This window comes from Schistocerca gregaria, chromosome 7, assembly GCF_023897955.1.
Source record: "Schistocerca gregaria isolate iqSchGreg1 chromosome 7, iqSchGreg1.2, whole genome shotgun sequence".
Classification (NCBI taxonomy): domain Eukaryota; kingdom Metazoa; phylum Arthropoda; class Insecta; order Orthoptera; family Acrididae; genus Schistocerca; species Schistocerca gregaria.
In genome coordinates this window covers 60,716,102-60,731,450 of record NC_064926.1, presented here as the reverse complement: position 1 = coordinate 60,731,450, position 15,349 = coordinate 60,716,102, and the positions used below count along the sequence as shown (strand labels likewise).

The 15,349-nt window shown below is 41.7% G+C and overlaps 1 protein-coding gene across 1 annotated transcript in view; it reads left to right on the top strand.

Annotated features, from left to right (window-relative positions):
- Window positions 1-15,349, top strand: part of LOC126281899 (semaphorin-2A-like) — a 1,266,817-nt gene that overhangs the window by 1,151,760 nt on the left and 99,708 nt on the right. Inside the window, exons 9-10 of the mRNA XM_049981222.1 lie at window positions 5,216-5,383; window positions 5,467-5,591. Coding sequence (XP_049837179.1) covers window positions 5,216-5,383; window positions 5,467-5,591 — 293 coding nt within the window. The remainder of the gene's footprint in view (window positions 1-5,215; window positions 5,384-5,466; window positions 5,592-15,349) is intronic.

Below are 15,349 nucleotides of genomic sequence, written 5' to 3'. Positions count from 1 at the left end.
ATTCCTTTCCCCAATCCATATTCACCTACTACGTTTCCTTCTCTCCCTTTTCCTACTACTGAATTCCAGTCACCCACGACTATTAAATTTTCGTCAGCCTTCACTACCTGAATTATTTCTTTTATTTGGTCATATATTTCTTCAATTTCTTCATCATCTGCAGAGCTAGTTGGCATATAATTTGTACTACTGTAGTAGGCGTGGGCTTCGTATCTATCTTGGCCACAATAATGCGTTCAGTATGGTGTTTGTAGTAGCTTACCCACATTTCTATTTTCCTATTCATTATTAAACCTACTCCTGCATTACCCCTATTTGATTTTGTGTTTATAACCCTGTAGTCACCTGCCCAGAAGTCTTGTTCCTCCTGCCACCGAGCTTCACTAATTCCCACTATATCTAACTTTAACCTATCCATTTCCCTTTTTAAATTTTCTAACCTACCTGCCCGATTAAGGGATATGACATTCCACGCTCCGATCCGTAGAACGCTAGTTTTCTTTCTCCTGATAACTACATCCTCTTGAGTAGTCACCGCCCGGAGATCCGAATTGGGGACTATTTTACCTCCGGAATATTTTACCCAAGAGGACGCCATCATCATTTAATCATACAGTAAAGCTGCATGCCCTCGGGAAAAATTACGGCCGTAGTTTCCCCTTGCTTTCAGCCTTTCGCAGTACCAGCACAGCAAGTCTGATTTGGTTATTGTTACAAGGCCAGATAAGTCAATCATCCAAACTGTTGCCCCTGAAACTACTGAAAAGGCTGCTGCCCCTCTTCAGGAACCACACGTTTGTCTCCCCCCCGTTGTGGTTGCACCTGCGGTACGTCTATCTGTAACGCTGAGGCACGCAAGCCTCCCCACCAACGGCAAGGTCCATGGTTCATGGGGGAGGGGATAAACAAATAATACATGAAATTACAAAATGTGCTCTATAAATTGTATTACATATGCCATATCATGAGAGAAATACACATTAGTATCTATTTTTCAACAGAATCACTGTTTTTCCTTTTCAAATTTCAACTCTTGGAAGAAAATACAAGTATAAATGACCAGGAATGACATGCACTATTCATTCTTTATATATCTGTACAGCGGAAAATAAATTGACATTGGGGGAAATGTCTAGTTCTAGACCATGGTATCAGATGGCCAGCAGAAATAGTGGGACATAATCGGAAATAACCGCAAAAAGTGAATTTCGATCTTATTCTTGAAGCACAAATATTTAACTGACAAGCCATTTTCGTACAATCCCGTAGTGTATCGTTTATCTGCTCATTACTGTCGCATATTTCATTGTGTTTTCTTTCGTTGGAAGAGATTGAGCCACCATTGCAGCAGGCCCCACGGTACAGTGGCGTTGGACTGTTTTAATTATATGTGGTGTATAGATGTACAAAGTACAGAATATAAAAAGGAGAATATGTCAAAAAAATCTGGACATTTTCTTCACCTGTTTACTTTAAATTTTTACACTATACTGTGATAAACCTTCAAGCGGACACATGCCACTTTCTCCTATAAATCCTTTTCACAGTAAGTAATAGCCCCACTATCATCACACATTGCTAATTTGTACTGCTATACTGAGAAGAGTCATCGTTTGAAGATACTACCAAAAATGTTGAAATGTACAGGACTGATTTACTGAGAATTTTTACACGGTCTTCTAGTAAATGTTTGGACAAAATAGGCTACCTCCTATATTTTATAGCAAACGTTCAAACCAAAAGTCTCGACATGTTCTTGATCGTTTTGCTTCAAAATTTTAAACGATAATCTAATAAATGTTTCGACGGACATAGGCGGCATACTTTTGACATATATGGTATTTAATTTTATGTGTAATAATATATGCAGGGGTAACATTGGTAGCAAAAGTATCGAAAAACTCATGACCGATATACTTAGAAACTTTACACGAAACTTCAATAAACGTTCAGACGGACATAGGTTACACATTTGTAATGTATGTTGTCTAGAAATATATATTTACTATGTAAATGGGAAACGTTGTGAGCAGACATCTGAACAAGTTGTAGACTATTTTCCTTCAGATATTTACAGGACAGTAAACCCTGAGAAGTACACAGGCTACTTTAACCCTTTCGCGAACCGTGGGAGATATTCTTCCACTAACTGTATTTCATTACAGTGTTTGAGGAAACATGTGCAGCCACGAGTGTTGTACTGGAACTCCAGTTTTTAAAATATGACGACACTTGGTGTATCTGTAATTTTAGTTTGACAATGTCCATTATGGACAAACGATAGTAAGTGTAATTCTGAAGAATGTTGTGTTATCCCAATTGAAACCTAGGTAAATCTAGGTAACTCCGCAACTGAGGCTGTTAATTTTGAATTTAATGTGTAATATATAATGACGAAATAATGTCAGAAAAATTCTGGACAAGTTCTTGACCGATTTGCTGTAAGTTTTCAAATGGTAATCTAGTAAGCGTTTGGGCGGGCATAGGTTACATATTTTTGTGTGGTATATAAATAAAAATTAATTATGTAAACAGGAAATGTTTTTAACACAATTATCGACAGAATCAGATTTTTACATTGCACTCTCAAAAAATCTTTAGACAGTTATAGGCTACATTTTTTAAATATGTGTAGTATAGATATATTTATTTAAAATGTATACTGCTGTACAGAGTCAAGCTGAAGCCGATGTTGCCCATTCTTACCAAAAATAAACAAAAAAAGCCTCGCATATTCTGGACTGATTTACTTCAAATATTTACATGATTCTCCAGTGAACGTTAGGACAGACATAGGCCACACACGGACAGAGGAAACGTTGTGAGCAAAAATCTTTCCTTCAGATTTCAACATGAACTTTCAGACAGACACGGGCTACAATTCTTTTTTAAATATATGTGGTCTATAATTGTTTCTACTATATAAACGGGAAATGATGTCAGAAAACTCTGGAAAAGTTTTTGGCCGATTTACTTGGTGTTCTTACTTGCTACTGTAATAAACCTTCAGTTGGATACAACATTAGTTTTTTTAAATATATGTCGTATATAAATATACATACCATATAAATGAGAAACAACGTTAGAAAAGGAGAGGTCGATGTTGCACATTGTTACCAAAAACCATAGAAAAAGTTTTTGAGCTATTTACTTCAAATTTTCAACAATTGTGTAGTAAACATTTCAAGTTATGTGCTACATATTTGTTATATATATATGATATACGCAAAGAAATATTCACTCTGCAACTGACAATGCTGAGATGTGAAACTTCGTGGCAGATTAAAACTGTTTGGCCGACCGAGAAGTTTCATATCAGAGCACATTTCGCTGCAAAGTGAGAAATTTATTCTGGAAACATCACCCAGGCTGTGCCTAAGCCATTCTAAGCCATTGTCACCGCAAAATCCTTTCCACCAGGAGCGCCAGTTTTGCAGGAGAGCATGAGTGAAGTTTGGAAGGTAGGAGAATCAGGTACTGCGGACAGAAAAGCTGCGAGGAGGGAAGTGAGTCGTGCTTGGGTGGCTCAACCGGTAAAGCACTCTCCCACGAAAAGAAAAGGTCCAGAGATCGGCTTTAGGGCCGGCACACAGTTTTAATCCGCCAGGTATCTTTATATACAGAGAAGACAATGTTAGAAAAAGTCTCGAAAAGTTGTTGAGCGCTTTACTTCAGATTATTAGATAATACTCTAACAAACGTTCAGACATATATTTACCTGCACGTTTCTGTTTAAAGAAATTCTAGCCTGTGTCCATCAGAATGTTTATTAGAGTATCGTATAAAAATTTGAAGTAAATTGGTCAATATTTGTTACATCACATATGTACATATACACTGAAGTGCAAATGTAACTGGTACGCCTGCTTAATATCGTGTAGGACTTCCGTGACGACGCAGAAGCACGGACTCGACTGATGTCTGAAGTAGCGTTGGAGGTAGCGGCCACTATGAATCCTGCTGGGCTGTCCATAAGTCCGCAAGAGTAGGTGGGGATGTAGTTCTCTTCCGAACAACACGTTACGAGGCATCCCAGTATCCCCAATAATGTTCATGTCTGGGGAGTTTGGAGGCTAGCGAAAGTGTTTAAACTGCACTGCTGGAATTCCCCAAGTCCGTCGGAACAATGGACATGAATAGATGCAGGTGATCAGACCAGATGTTTACGTATGTGTCACCTGTCACCGTCGTATTAGAGGTATCAGGGGTCCCGTATTGCTCCAACTGCACGCACCCCACACAATTACAGAGGCACTACCAGCTTGTACAGTGCGCTCGTCATATGCAGCGTCCATCGGTTCATGAGCTTGTCTTCTTACCCGTACACGTTGATACAATTTGAAACGAAACTCGTCCGAGCAGGTAACATGTTCCCAGTCATTAACGGTCCAATGTCGGTCTTGAAGTCAGGTGAGGCGTAAAACTTGGTGTCGTGGACTCACGGGTGGACCTTCACCTCCTAGAGCCCACATCGTTGATGTTACGTTGAATGGTTCCTACGCTGGCATCTGTTGATGGCCCAGAACTGAAATCTGCAGAAATTTGTGGGTTGGTTGTACTTCTGTCACCTTGAACGATTCTCTTCGGTCGTCGATGGCCCCATTCTTGCTTCCGGCCGCAGAGATGTCGGATTGCTGATACTCTCGGTACACTCGTGAAGTGGTCGTAGGAGGAAATCTCCTCTTCATAGATACCTCGGAGACACTATGTCCAATCGCCTGTGCTCCTACTTAAATTTCGATAACTTGTCATTGTAGCAGCAGTAACCGATCTAAAGGCGGCGCCAGACTTCTGTTACATATGAGTTGCCGACCGCAACGCCGTATTCTGCTATTTCAATATCTCTGTATTTGAATACCATGCCTATACCAGTTTCTTTGGCGGTTCACTGTGTATGTAACGTCTCGGAAAGTATGGCCCTTGGATGGTTTGGAATTGGGTGACATAGGTGGACAAAAATACAATATCCAGCCGTGTATTCTACACTGCAGTTATTAACATTCGTATAAGCTGCCCAGCACTGGCAACACAACATATTTCAGAATTAACTTGGATAGTGACTGCGTCGAAATTCACGCAAAATCCGTCCTGTCGTGGCTTGCTGTACACTGCAGACAAATGCAGATTTCGAATCTGCAAGTGTATCTGTCACGGTAAGCACATCACTCTTGTGACTGTAGCTGTAGAGTGGAGACAAGAGGTACCTGTCTTTCAGATGCCGTGCTGAACTTCATCCGTTCGCATCCGCTGATGGACTCGGCGGTTCCTCACGAGTACGGGAGGCCCATCTTCTACGTGAAGGATGTGCTGTTTACGAGACTGGTGGTTGACGCCGTCACCGGTGCCAGGGGCCAGGAGTTCACCGTCTACTTCGCTGGGACAAGTAAGGACGCTGCTGTATCGGCGACTTCTTGATGGCCCTTCTGGTAGCCGAGCCGCGATGCCCACTCTGGTTTCCGTTTTCAGCTAAGGGGCAGGTGTACAAAGTGGCCAAGTGGCTGGACGAGCAGGCTGAACCCGCTTCTCGGCTCGTCGACGTCTTCGACGTTACTCCAGGGGAGCCAATAAGAGCGATGGAGATCTCTAAAAAGGTAACAGCCGCTTTGTCGACGATCAACTGTGAAGAGTTCTGTTCCCCTTTTAAATAGGGGAGCTCTGAAAATCTATCTCATCACATTTGTTATGTTTCCCGTCTTCCTTAATTACTACTTGTGTATTCTTGGCGATGTGAATGGCTGTCTCTTTTGCAAAATGCATATGAAATGCCATACGCATTCCAATAAGCATTTCGCTTCTTCAATCAGGGAATATCTTCAAGGGATAGTAATACATCAACAATTAGAAGGCAACAGCCCTCGGTCACTAATTTTTTATGAATTAACCGGGTTTCAACACTGCTAGGAGTGTCTTCCCTAGAATTTAAACCAGTCTTTCACGATAATTCCGTACTTATAATTTGTATCATACGTTTTAGTCATAATTCTGTGACCATGTTCATTCTTTGGTTTAAATGCTGAGGGAGACACTCCTAGCAGCGTTGAAACCAGGTTAATTTGTTAAAAATTAGTGACCGAGGGCTGATTTCTTTTAATTGTAACTATTGACGGTCTCGCAACGTGCAGCCATGTACAAAATTTTCCAGTAATATATGTTTGTTTTGCACTGAGGTGACAAGTTCAGGCAGCAGCGACAAGAGTATATACTGATGGTGGTAGTATAGCGTACTCTGAGTGTAAAAGGACGGTGTTTTGGCGGAGTTGCCATTTGCACTCAGGTACTTTATATGAAAATGTTTCCGAAGTAATTATGGACTCACAATTGCAATTAACGGACTTTGAACGCGGAATGGTAGTTGGAGCTAGACGCATGGGATATGGTTACATAATTACGTATTCCGAGATCTAGTCTCAAGAGCGTGATGAGAACACCTCATTTCAGGATTTAACTCTTACAAGGGAGAACGCAGTGTCCGACGACCGTCAGTTGACCGAGAATAGCTGCGCTTGCGTAGAGTTCTCAGTGCTAACAGGAAGCAATATTGCGTGAAATAACCGTAGAAATCAATGAAGGACGTACGACGAACGTATCCGTTAGAGCAGTGTAGCGAAATTGGCGTTAATGGACTATGGCAACAGACGACCGACGCGTGTACCTTTACTAACAGCACAACATCGCCTGCAGCGCTACTCCTGGCTTCGTGACCCTATGAGTTGGTCCCTTGAGTACTGGAATACCATTGCCTGGCAAGATGAGTCCCGATTCCAGATGGTGTGAGCTGATGGTAGGGTCCGAGTGTGGCACAGACTTCACGAAGCAATGGACCCTATCTGTGAAAGATGGTGGTGGGTCCATAATGGTGTGGTCTGTGTTTACATGGCATGGACTGGGTCCTCTGGTTCAACTGAACCGATCATTGACTGAAAATGGTGTGTTTGATTACGTGCAGACAATTTGCAGCCATTCATGGACTTCGTGTTCCCAAGCTACGATGTAATTTTTATGGATGACAATGCCCCATGTCATCGGGCCTCAAGATGTCTAAATGTGTTTGAAGAACGTTTTGAACAAGGATTTGCCCACCCAGATCGTCCGGCATGAATCGCTCCGAACATTTATGGGGCATAATCGAGAAGTTAGTCCATGGACAAAATCCTGCACTGGTAACACTTTCGTAGTTATGGACAGGTATAAAGGCAGACACGATCAATATTTCTGCAGGGGAGTCAAACGACTTCTTCAGTCGAAAACACGTCCAGTTGCTGCACTAAGCCGGGAAAGTATTCCGTTATTGTTGTCACCTCATTGTATGTATGTATGTAATAATTACGTTGTATAATTATTACGATTTTTGTTACTCTTTTAGTGTTAAGAAAGCAGTAACTTTCTGAAGCAGAACGTTAAATTACTATTTGGTGACATTATTGTTCAGTGTGTGTTGTCCTGGTGTACTTAGTTGGCCTGCATACACCAGGATGTCCGTTTCTTGGTGATTTCGAACATGTTTCAACTGAACACTTCACTATAACTGTGTGGTGGCTGTGTGTGGTTATTGTGTAAAGTGTTCACAACTATGAGTGTCTGTTCTTCGTTCGTCTTTTGGTTGTGTTATAATGCTTCTATGAAGTTTCATATTCGTTTGTTTGTGATGTGTCTGCATGTTTTATTGTGTGTGGTGATGCCAGCGCTGGGAAAGAGGGGAATTTTTAGTAGAATCAATCCCAGGTACGCCTTTTCTTAAGTGGCTGTGGGGAATGGCTAATCAGGTTGTGTTGTGCGTCTCCGTTCGTTATTATTATAGTGACCAACATGAACAGTGATTTGTCACTCATATTATTTGGTTATTTATTATTTTGTTATTCATTCCAAAGGCTCTTCGTATGTGAAATACTTCCTGTTATGTAAGAAATTCTCTCTTGTAACTACTCATTCTAATGATTTTCACATCCTGTTCCGTATTACACGGTTTACTCATGATAGAGTGACTGCTTTCCTTCTTACTGCTTTACTTGAGTTTTTTAATCTATTTTTGAGTTTTCTGCTTGTCATCTCCGATTATAATTTATCTCTATGAGCTTTTTGGCAGGAAATATTATTCATTGTTATCGGATTTACATCTTATAAGCAAATCTGTGTACTGTATGTAGACTGTATATTTCCCATTTCTGAGTAATAAGCGGTACATTTTACTTGCCTTACTAGAAATGTTTCGCCAAAATGTGGGGAAGGTTCGAGACTCTAAAGAAACTTTAAAAAAAATATTTCAGATGATGTTAATGAAATACTCACTTGTGTGAGGGACGCAATTGTTCCTGCGTTGTCATCGACTTTGCTGTACGCGATGGTACACAGTAAATTTGCAACACAATAGCCCAAATTAAGTAAAATGTGTAACTGAGCAATGGGATTACAATGATTTCACAAGAATACAGATGCGAGAGCGATAAATGTAACTTAGACTGGTTAATGATGCACGCGGAATTATACTAATAAAATTTGCGCCTTAGAGGAAGTTTATCGTATCTTCTGTATTTCGCAATTCTAACAAAAAGTGTTTACGCCACCTTTCATGTGGGAATACAAAAAAATGTTCAAATGCCTGTGAAATCTTATGCGACTTAACTACTAAGGTAATCAGTCCCTAAGCTTACACACTACTTAACCTAAATTATCCTAAGGACAAACACACGCATCCATCCCTGAGGGAGGACTCAAACCTCCGCCGGAATCAGCAGCACAGTCCATGACTGAAGCGGCCTAGATCGTTTGGCTAATCCCACGCGGCTGTGGGAATACAGATTTCCCAGTTATCTATTGTGTGTTAGCAAGATATAAATACTGGTTTGTCTATGCAATGTTTTTAAATGATGTTGCCACCAGGTCACTAAATAATTTTTATTTTAGGATTTAGGTATTAGGCCGTTCTGAAGTGCAAAAACTTCAATAAACAATAGAAGTATAAATCACCAAAGCAAGAAACAGGACAACCGCAAAATATAGTGCAACAATAAAAAATAGTGCATCCATAAAATCCATGTTCTTTACCTGAGTTATGTGTCAAAAGTCATCAGAGTGGCATAACATACAACTCTTTGTCGAAAACCGTACAAGGTTATATAGGCCAATAGTAAAAGTGAGAACATCTCTAAAACGCCTAAATATATGGCCAACATTCATTTCTGAATCCTGTTACGTGAAACTGCTAACCAATAAGCAGATATGCGCCACACTGTAGCGTCTGAACAACCACTGACGTAGCCATAGATGAAACGATATTCTAGAGATCACCTGGGAGACATCACAATCTACGCAATGCAATCTGTGGTGTGTTACAGAACAAGGAAGCTGAACTGTTTATTCTGCGTGATAATTATATACTTTACATTGATTAGTACATAACTTCACATATAAACATCATTAAGTGCTTTATCGTAATTCATTTGTAACAAACATGAAATTTCTACCTTGTAATACAGTTAATTATGTAAAACATTGCGCACTCTGTAAGCGAGTGGCAAAGTTGGAACAGCAGTACACAGATGCTCACAAAAGCCCCTCACACCGGCCCGATCAACGAAGAAAACCAAAAACACAAAGCAGCGGTGACGAAGTGGTGGTGATGGGGGAGGATTAAGGGGAGGAGTGCGATTAAGGGGAGGAGGTAGTCCGAGGAAGTGGGTGCCCAAAGCGGGGGGAGGGGGGATTTCAGAGAAGCCAAAATTCATGGTGGTATCGATTCATACTGTCTGACGAATGTAGATGAAACCTCAGTAGAGTTCATGCTATAAAACTTACTGAAGTTGTAATGAAATATGTGTACCCCTACATATAAAAGTCCGCCCGGGTAGCTGAGTGGTCAGCGCAGCGGTCTGTCACGACAAGGTGCCCGAGTTCGATTCCCGGCTGGGTCGGAGATTTTCTCCGCTCAGGGGGGTGTTGTGTTGTCCTCATTACCATTTCATCATCACCATTGGAAGGCAACGGGAATCCACCACTGGAATCAAATTCCTCGACGCTCATGCGTTGGGCCCCTCTGACGAGGCTTCCCCCATGCCAAGACCTGGCGTAAGGCAGAAGACACAGTTAATTAGTTACCTATAAAATAGATTGTCAAACTGCTTAAGCATGTGCTTCGTTAATTTGTAAGCCATTATTTGCATGCGGGTTAAGAAATGGTAAATTTCCTTAATAAAATAAATATACGATACAGACTATTTACTCAAGTGTAAAAACACCACAGATTGCATTGTGCAGAACGTGATGTCTCTCAGGCGATCTTTGAAAGATCGTTTCATCTATGTCCACGCCAGCTGTTTTTCAGGCACAATAGTGTGACACATACCAGTTAGTTATTAGCAGATTCACATAACAGCTGTGCTATAGCGTCAAGAAAAGGCGTTTCAGATGTTTTACTAATGACAGATGTGGCCTACATGACCGGAACATTTGGATCGTATAACAATACAATAAAAATTCTTACCCTCAAATGGCGGTAGTATTATTCAAAACATTTGACTATGGCTCCAGCAACAAAACAAAAGTTTTCAATTGACTATTTAAGTCAGTGTTAAGACAGCTGTATTTAACGCTTCAAAAAGCAAGATATTAAGCGATTTCTTGTCCAATAACCACTTATTCTCTTATATATAATGCAGTGTAAGGATCTTTTTTACTAGTTTTTTTGCAGTTTGTAACTGAAGTCATTGTCAGTTTTGTTGATAGTTATCAGATAACAGGTGATAATCCATATAGGCCGGAACCAGTAGCACAGTCCAATAAAGTTTATACACCAGCTGATGATATCTATAAACACATCCGCCATTAAATATATTACAGCTCTGAAGCGCAACCTTCCAAAAATATTACACATTAGGTAATATATTGACACATACAAATGTTTCTCACAGATACAAGTTTTCTTTAATGAAATATGTAGGGAAAATCTCTCTCCATGCAGGGAAAGTATCTTTAATGTAATGTAGAAATGTCTCAGCACACCGTTTTCGAAAGTGCTCGCAGCACGCTGCACTGAATTTGTTAAAGTGTCTTTAAAATAGTTCAGATGGCTCTAAGCACTACGGGGCTTAACATCTGAGGTCATCAGTCCCCAAGACTTAGAACTACTTAAACCTAACTAACCTAAGGTCATCACACAGATCCATGCCCGAGGCAGGATTCGAACCTGCTACGCTAGCAGCAGCGCCGTTCCTAACTGAATCTCCAAGAACCACTCGGCCACAGCGGCCGGCTATCGTGTCTCCCTCTCTCGTATATCGCTCATTAGCTCACTTACAGTCGTGACGAAAGCACATATTGCACTGGTTTCTTTTCATTTTTTAGGTGGGATTCGATTAGAGACAGCCTGTCGCAGTTTGAGCAATATATTTATTTCTATTGCGTTCATTCATCTTGGTTGTGTGCAGTACAGTAAATTTACTCACGAAAAAATTTCAATATAGAAAATAGTTAGGTGTAAGCGAGAGAAAACTTTAGCACATTGTTCCTCTACGATCTTAATTGAATTGCCAAAATAGTAACCTCATAATAAATGAAATCACTGAGATTCGAAAAAATATAAGAATAAGTTCACTAATAGAAAATGAGAGTTAATTACGTCGTTAGTTATTGTGTTTCTGTACTTGTTTATAACAGGAGAAGAAGCTTCGTACTTGTATTAATGTGAACAATAGAAGTCAACTACTTATATTGCTTTTAGATACTTGTTGGTGATACCATGAGTTACATGAGTTCACAGAACATTGTGATAGAATAAGTACATATTGTAAGATGTAGTGTTTAAGATCTGCACCAACATGACAGAAGAAGGGAGTTCTAATCATGTGAGAACTGTTATATTACTGTACTTTTCTTCAAGACTGTGGCTCTCCCACTAGTGAACTTATTACTGGTTCATAAAATTTCGTTATCATCTACAGTCAGCTTCGAGGATAAGTAAGATACTGGGATTATGTACTGACACCCTATTGAATACGTGCACTCCACAACAACCAAGTATACTTAAGAAATTTGCGCCTAGTTTTGCCCTTGAGAATGGTTCAGAATAAATAGTTTATGACAACATAAAATAAGAAATCTAGATGCTTGCTGTATTTTGAACTGAGAGATGTCCACCCTTATAACGAACCAGGATGTGTCTGATGCTGCAGTTTATCTTTTCAGAAGCTGTATTCAATACTGTGGCTCCTCCTTCTCGTATGTCTTCCAATTCGTCGCTAAATTATTGATGATTCGGTGAATTAAATGAGTGAGATCGCTGTAACATAGCACCAGCTGGAAGTGAGTTGTATGTGGAACAGTCTACGATCGACTGGTCCGACGAGATGAAAATTAAATTCACGCAGACGTTGGTTTCATTCACATCAGGTCACACACTTAGTTCATATTTTAGCATATGGGCAGTCGTTTGCAGTATATTAACCAGAATGGATAAGATGTACTGTGCCCACAAACCATAACTTTCTTCTCCAAATAAGCTACCACACTACACACACACTGGGTGTTATGTGATGTCCTTAGGTTAGTTAGGTTTAAGTAGTTCAAAGTTCTAGGGGACTGATGACCATAGATGTTAAGTCCCATAGTGCTCAGAGCCATTTTTTTAAAACCACACACGTTGTTTATCAGTTCCCTGTAAACGTTATCCCTCAACCTGGGTTCACGTTACACCACGTTCCACAAAGATGATTAATTCTGATCACCTTCTGCTGCAACTTGTCCTACCTCTCGTGCATCATGCCAACAGCCAGTCCTTCAAACACCATTACTCTGTTTCCGTCTGTATGTTTCTCTCTACTCAGCTGGCCATGAACTACTGTCTTCATCTCATTGTGCATCTCAGTGTGCTCAATGTGCATTGACATTAATTCCTCTTATCTCATATACAGGTACATATCACATGTGCTGTATTCACCGACTACTTTTGACATGAGAGATAAATGTGCTAGGAACAGTACCACTTAACACAAAAGCTAGTTTATTCATGTCTGCCCTCCAGTGGGAACATATCGTCACTTGGACACAATATTTCAGCGGTAAACCTGGGTTTTCTCAAACCCAAATTATTCTTCACTAAGCCCAGGAGAGTCCTGGTCTTAGTTGGCGGGCGGAATCCACTTTTAACATCAGATTTTTTTTAAAATTGTTCCAGTTTTTGAAGATATGCTTCCCGCAAAAGTTAAGAATTCCACCAATTTGTTTGTATCTTGTGTTGGTTCCCGCGAAGGTCCAATCAGTTGTGCACGACGGATCTGATAGTCATTCTGCCTGAACACAGCGTTTAGATGATCGAGTTGTTGTGTCAAAGTATCTGCGTCTGAGATGGCGTAAGCTCTTTTTACCAATGTACGCAGCACCCCGTTGCGTTGGTACTATGGATGACAATGCATGAAGATACCGTTCCGTATGCGTGGGCTTGCGTTAACCCTATGTCCTACCGTTCAGTCATCCCTCCTATAAACCACTGAAGTTTTCCACCATGTTAAACTTCCATCGTAGAACTTAATATTAGGAAGCAGACAATTAAAATGATCGAGGAAACGATCCAGAGCGTCCCTGCCATGTGGCAATGCCACATACCCGGGGTCTACGAGATTCAGCACCATTCCAAGAAAGCCTATATTGGACAAATGATTCGTACGGTGAAGGCTCGTCACGTGGACCATCACCGCCAAACGCGTTTATTTCAATCAGACAAGTCTGCAGTGGGAGTACATTGCCTTTCTGAAGGACATAAGATGTTGTACATAAGTGGTTGCACACTCGTCGCAGTGTTGGGAGTGTGTGGTGAAAGAAACCGCTGAAATCTGGATATCTGAGAATATTGTAAACAGAACCATGGGGTATCCTTTAAATAAGAGTTGGAATCCTGTTCTGTTTGACATTAAGAAACAACAGTCCTCGTTTCGGTATTAATAACTGTCAACAGTGTTTGATTTCGTTTTATCGTTTCCGCGAGTTTTCACACAGGTGCGCTGTTGGGCCTGTCGCTAGAGGGCAGGTATGTTGGCGCACGCGCGGAGGACCGATGGTCGATGTATATAGGAGCCGCCGCGACGTGTTTGACTTCTGCTCCTCTTCCTTATGACTGCACCTGCCACATTGACCACACTTTCTCCACCTATGTGATTGCTGACGACGTCATGATCCATAGCCACTCCCCTGCTGCCCTTCGGCGATGGCATCAGTTACTCTCCACGATCCAAGGTCCCCTTCCACAGCACACCTGTCCCGAAAGCGACACCACCCTCGATGTTGCCATTGCCTCCGCCAACCTCTTTGGGAGTATCACTGTCGACATCTGTGACCCCACAGGTAGCGATCACCTCCCCGTCCTTCTCACCGTAACGTATGCTCACCACCCCACTCCCGCTCCCCACCCTGCACCCCCTCCCAAGGTCGTCCATGACTACCACCGTGCCAACTGGGATGCCTACCAGGAATCGATTTCCACCTAGGTAGAAAGCCACCCTCTTACCCATCACAATCCTGATTACATTATCCACACCTTGTCCTTCCGTCAGAAGGTAATTACACGTAATTAATCACTCCATGGAGGCCCATGTTCCTGATAAAACCATCCACACCCACCATCGCACACTCCGTCCGCGGCTGTCCTCGTCCTTCGCGAATCCCTCCACCTCTATCGCTCCTTCCTGCGCACTTGTGACAGTTATACACTCCAACACGACCGACAAATACAGCGACGTATACGGAACTTTGTTACAGCAAAGAAACGCCAGGACTGCCGCCAGACCTGCACCTGACACAACGCCACCCTCCCTATCAACTCCTCCAACTACTGGTCCACCTTCCATCGAATTACTGGTTCCCATTCCACTACCAACTACCCCATTCTCCATAACGACCGCCCCCTTCCTGAAACCTCAGTAAGGCCAACCAATTCCCTTCCCACCTTACCAAGGTCTTCTCCAGCCCATATGATCCCCACTTTGATTATTTCAGATGGTTCAAATGGCTCTGAGCACTATGGGACTTAACTTCTAAGGTCATCAGTCCCCTAGAACTTAGAACTACGGAAACCTAACTAACCTAAGGACATCACACACATCCATGCCAGAGGCAGGATTCGAACCTGCAACCGCAGCGGTCGCGTGGTTCAGAACTGTTGCGGCTAGAACCGCTAGGCCACCCTGACCGGCACTTTGATTATTCTGTTTTCCCGATCATCATAGAATGTGCCGATACCGTGGTCACTCCACTTGCTCCTACTCTTCAGTAATTGGGGCAGTTGGCACTTCCTACATCAACACTCCAGTCACAGCCCAAGACATTAAACTTATCCTCTGGTATAAACGCAACACAGGCCTCGGTC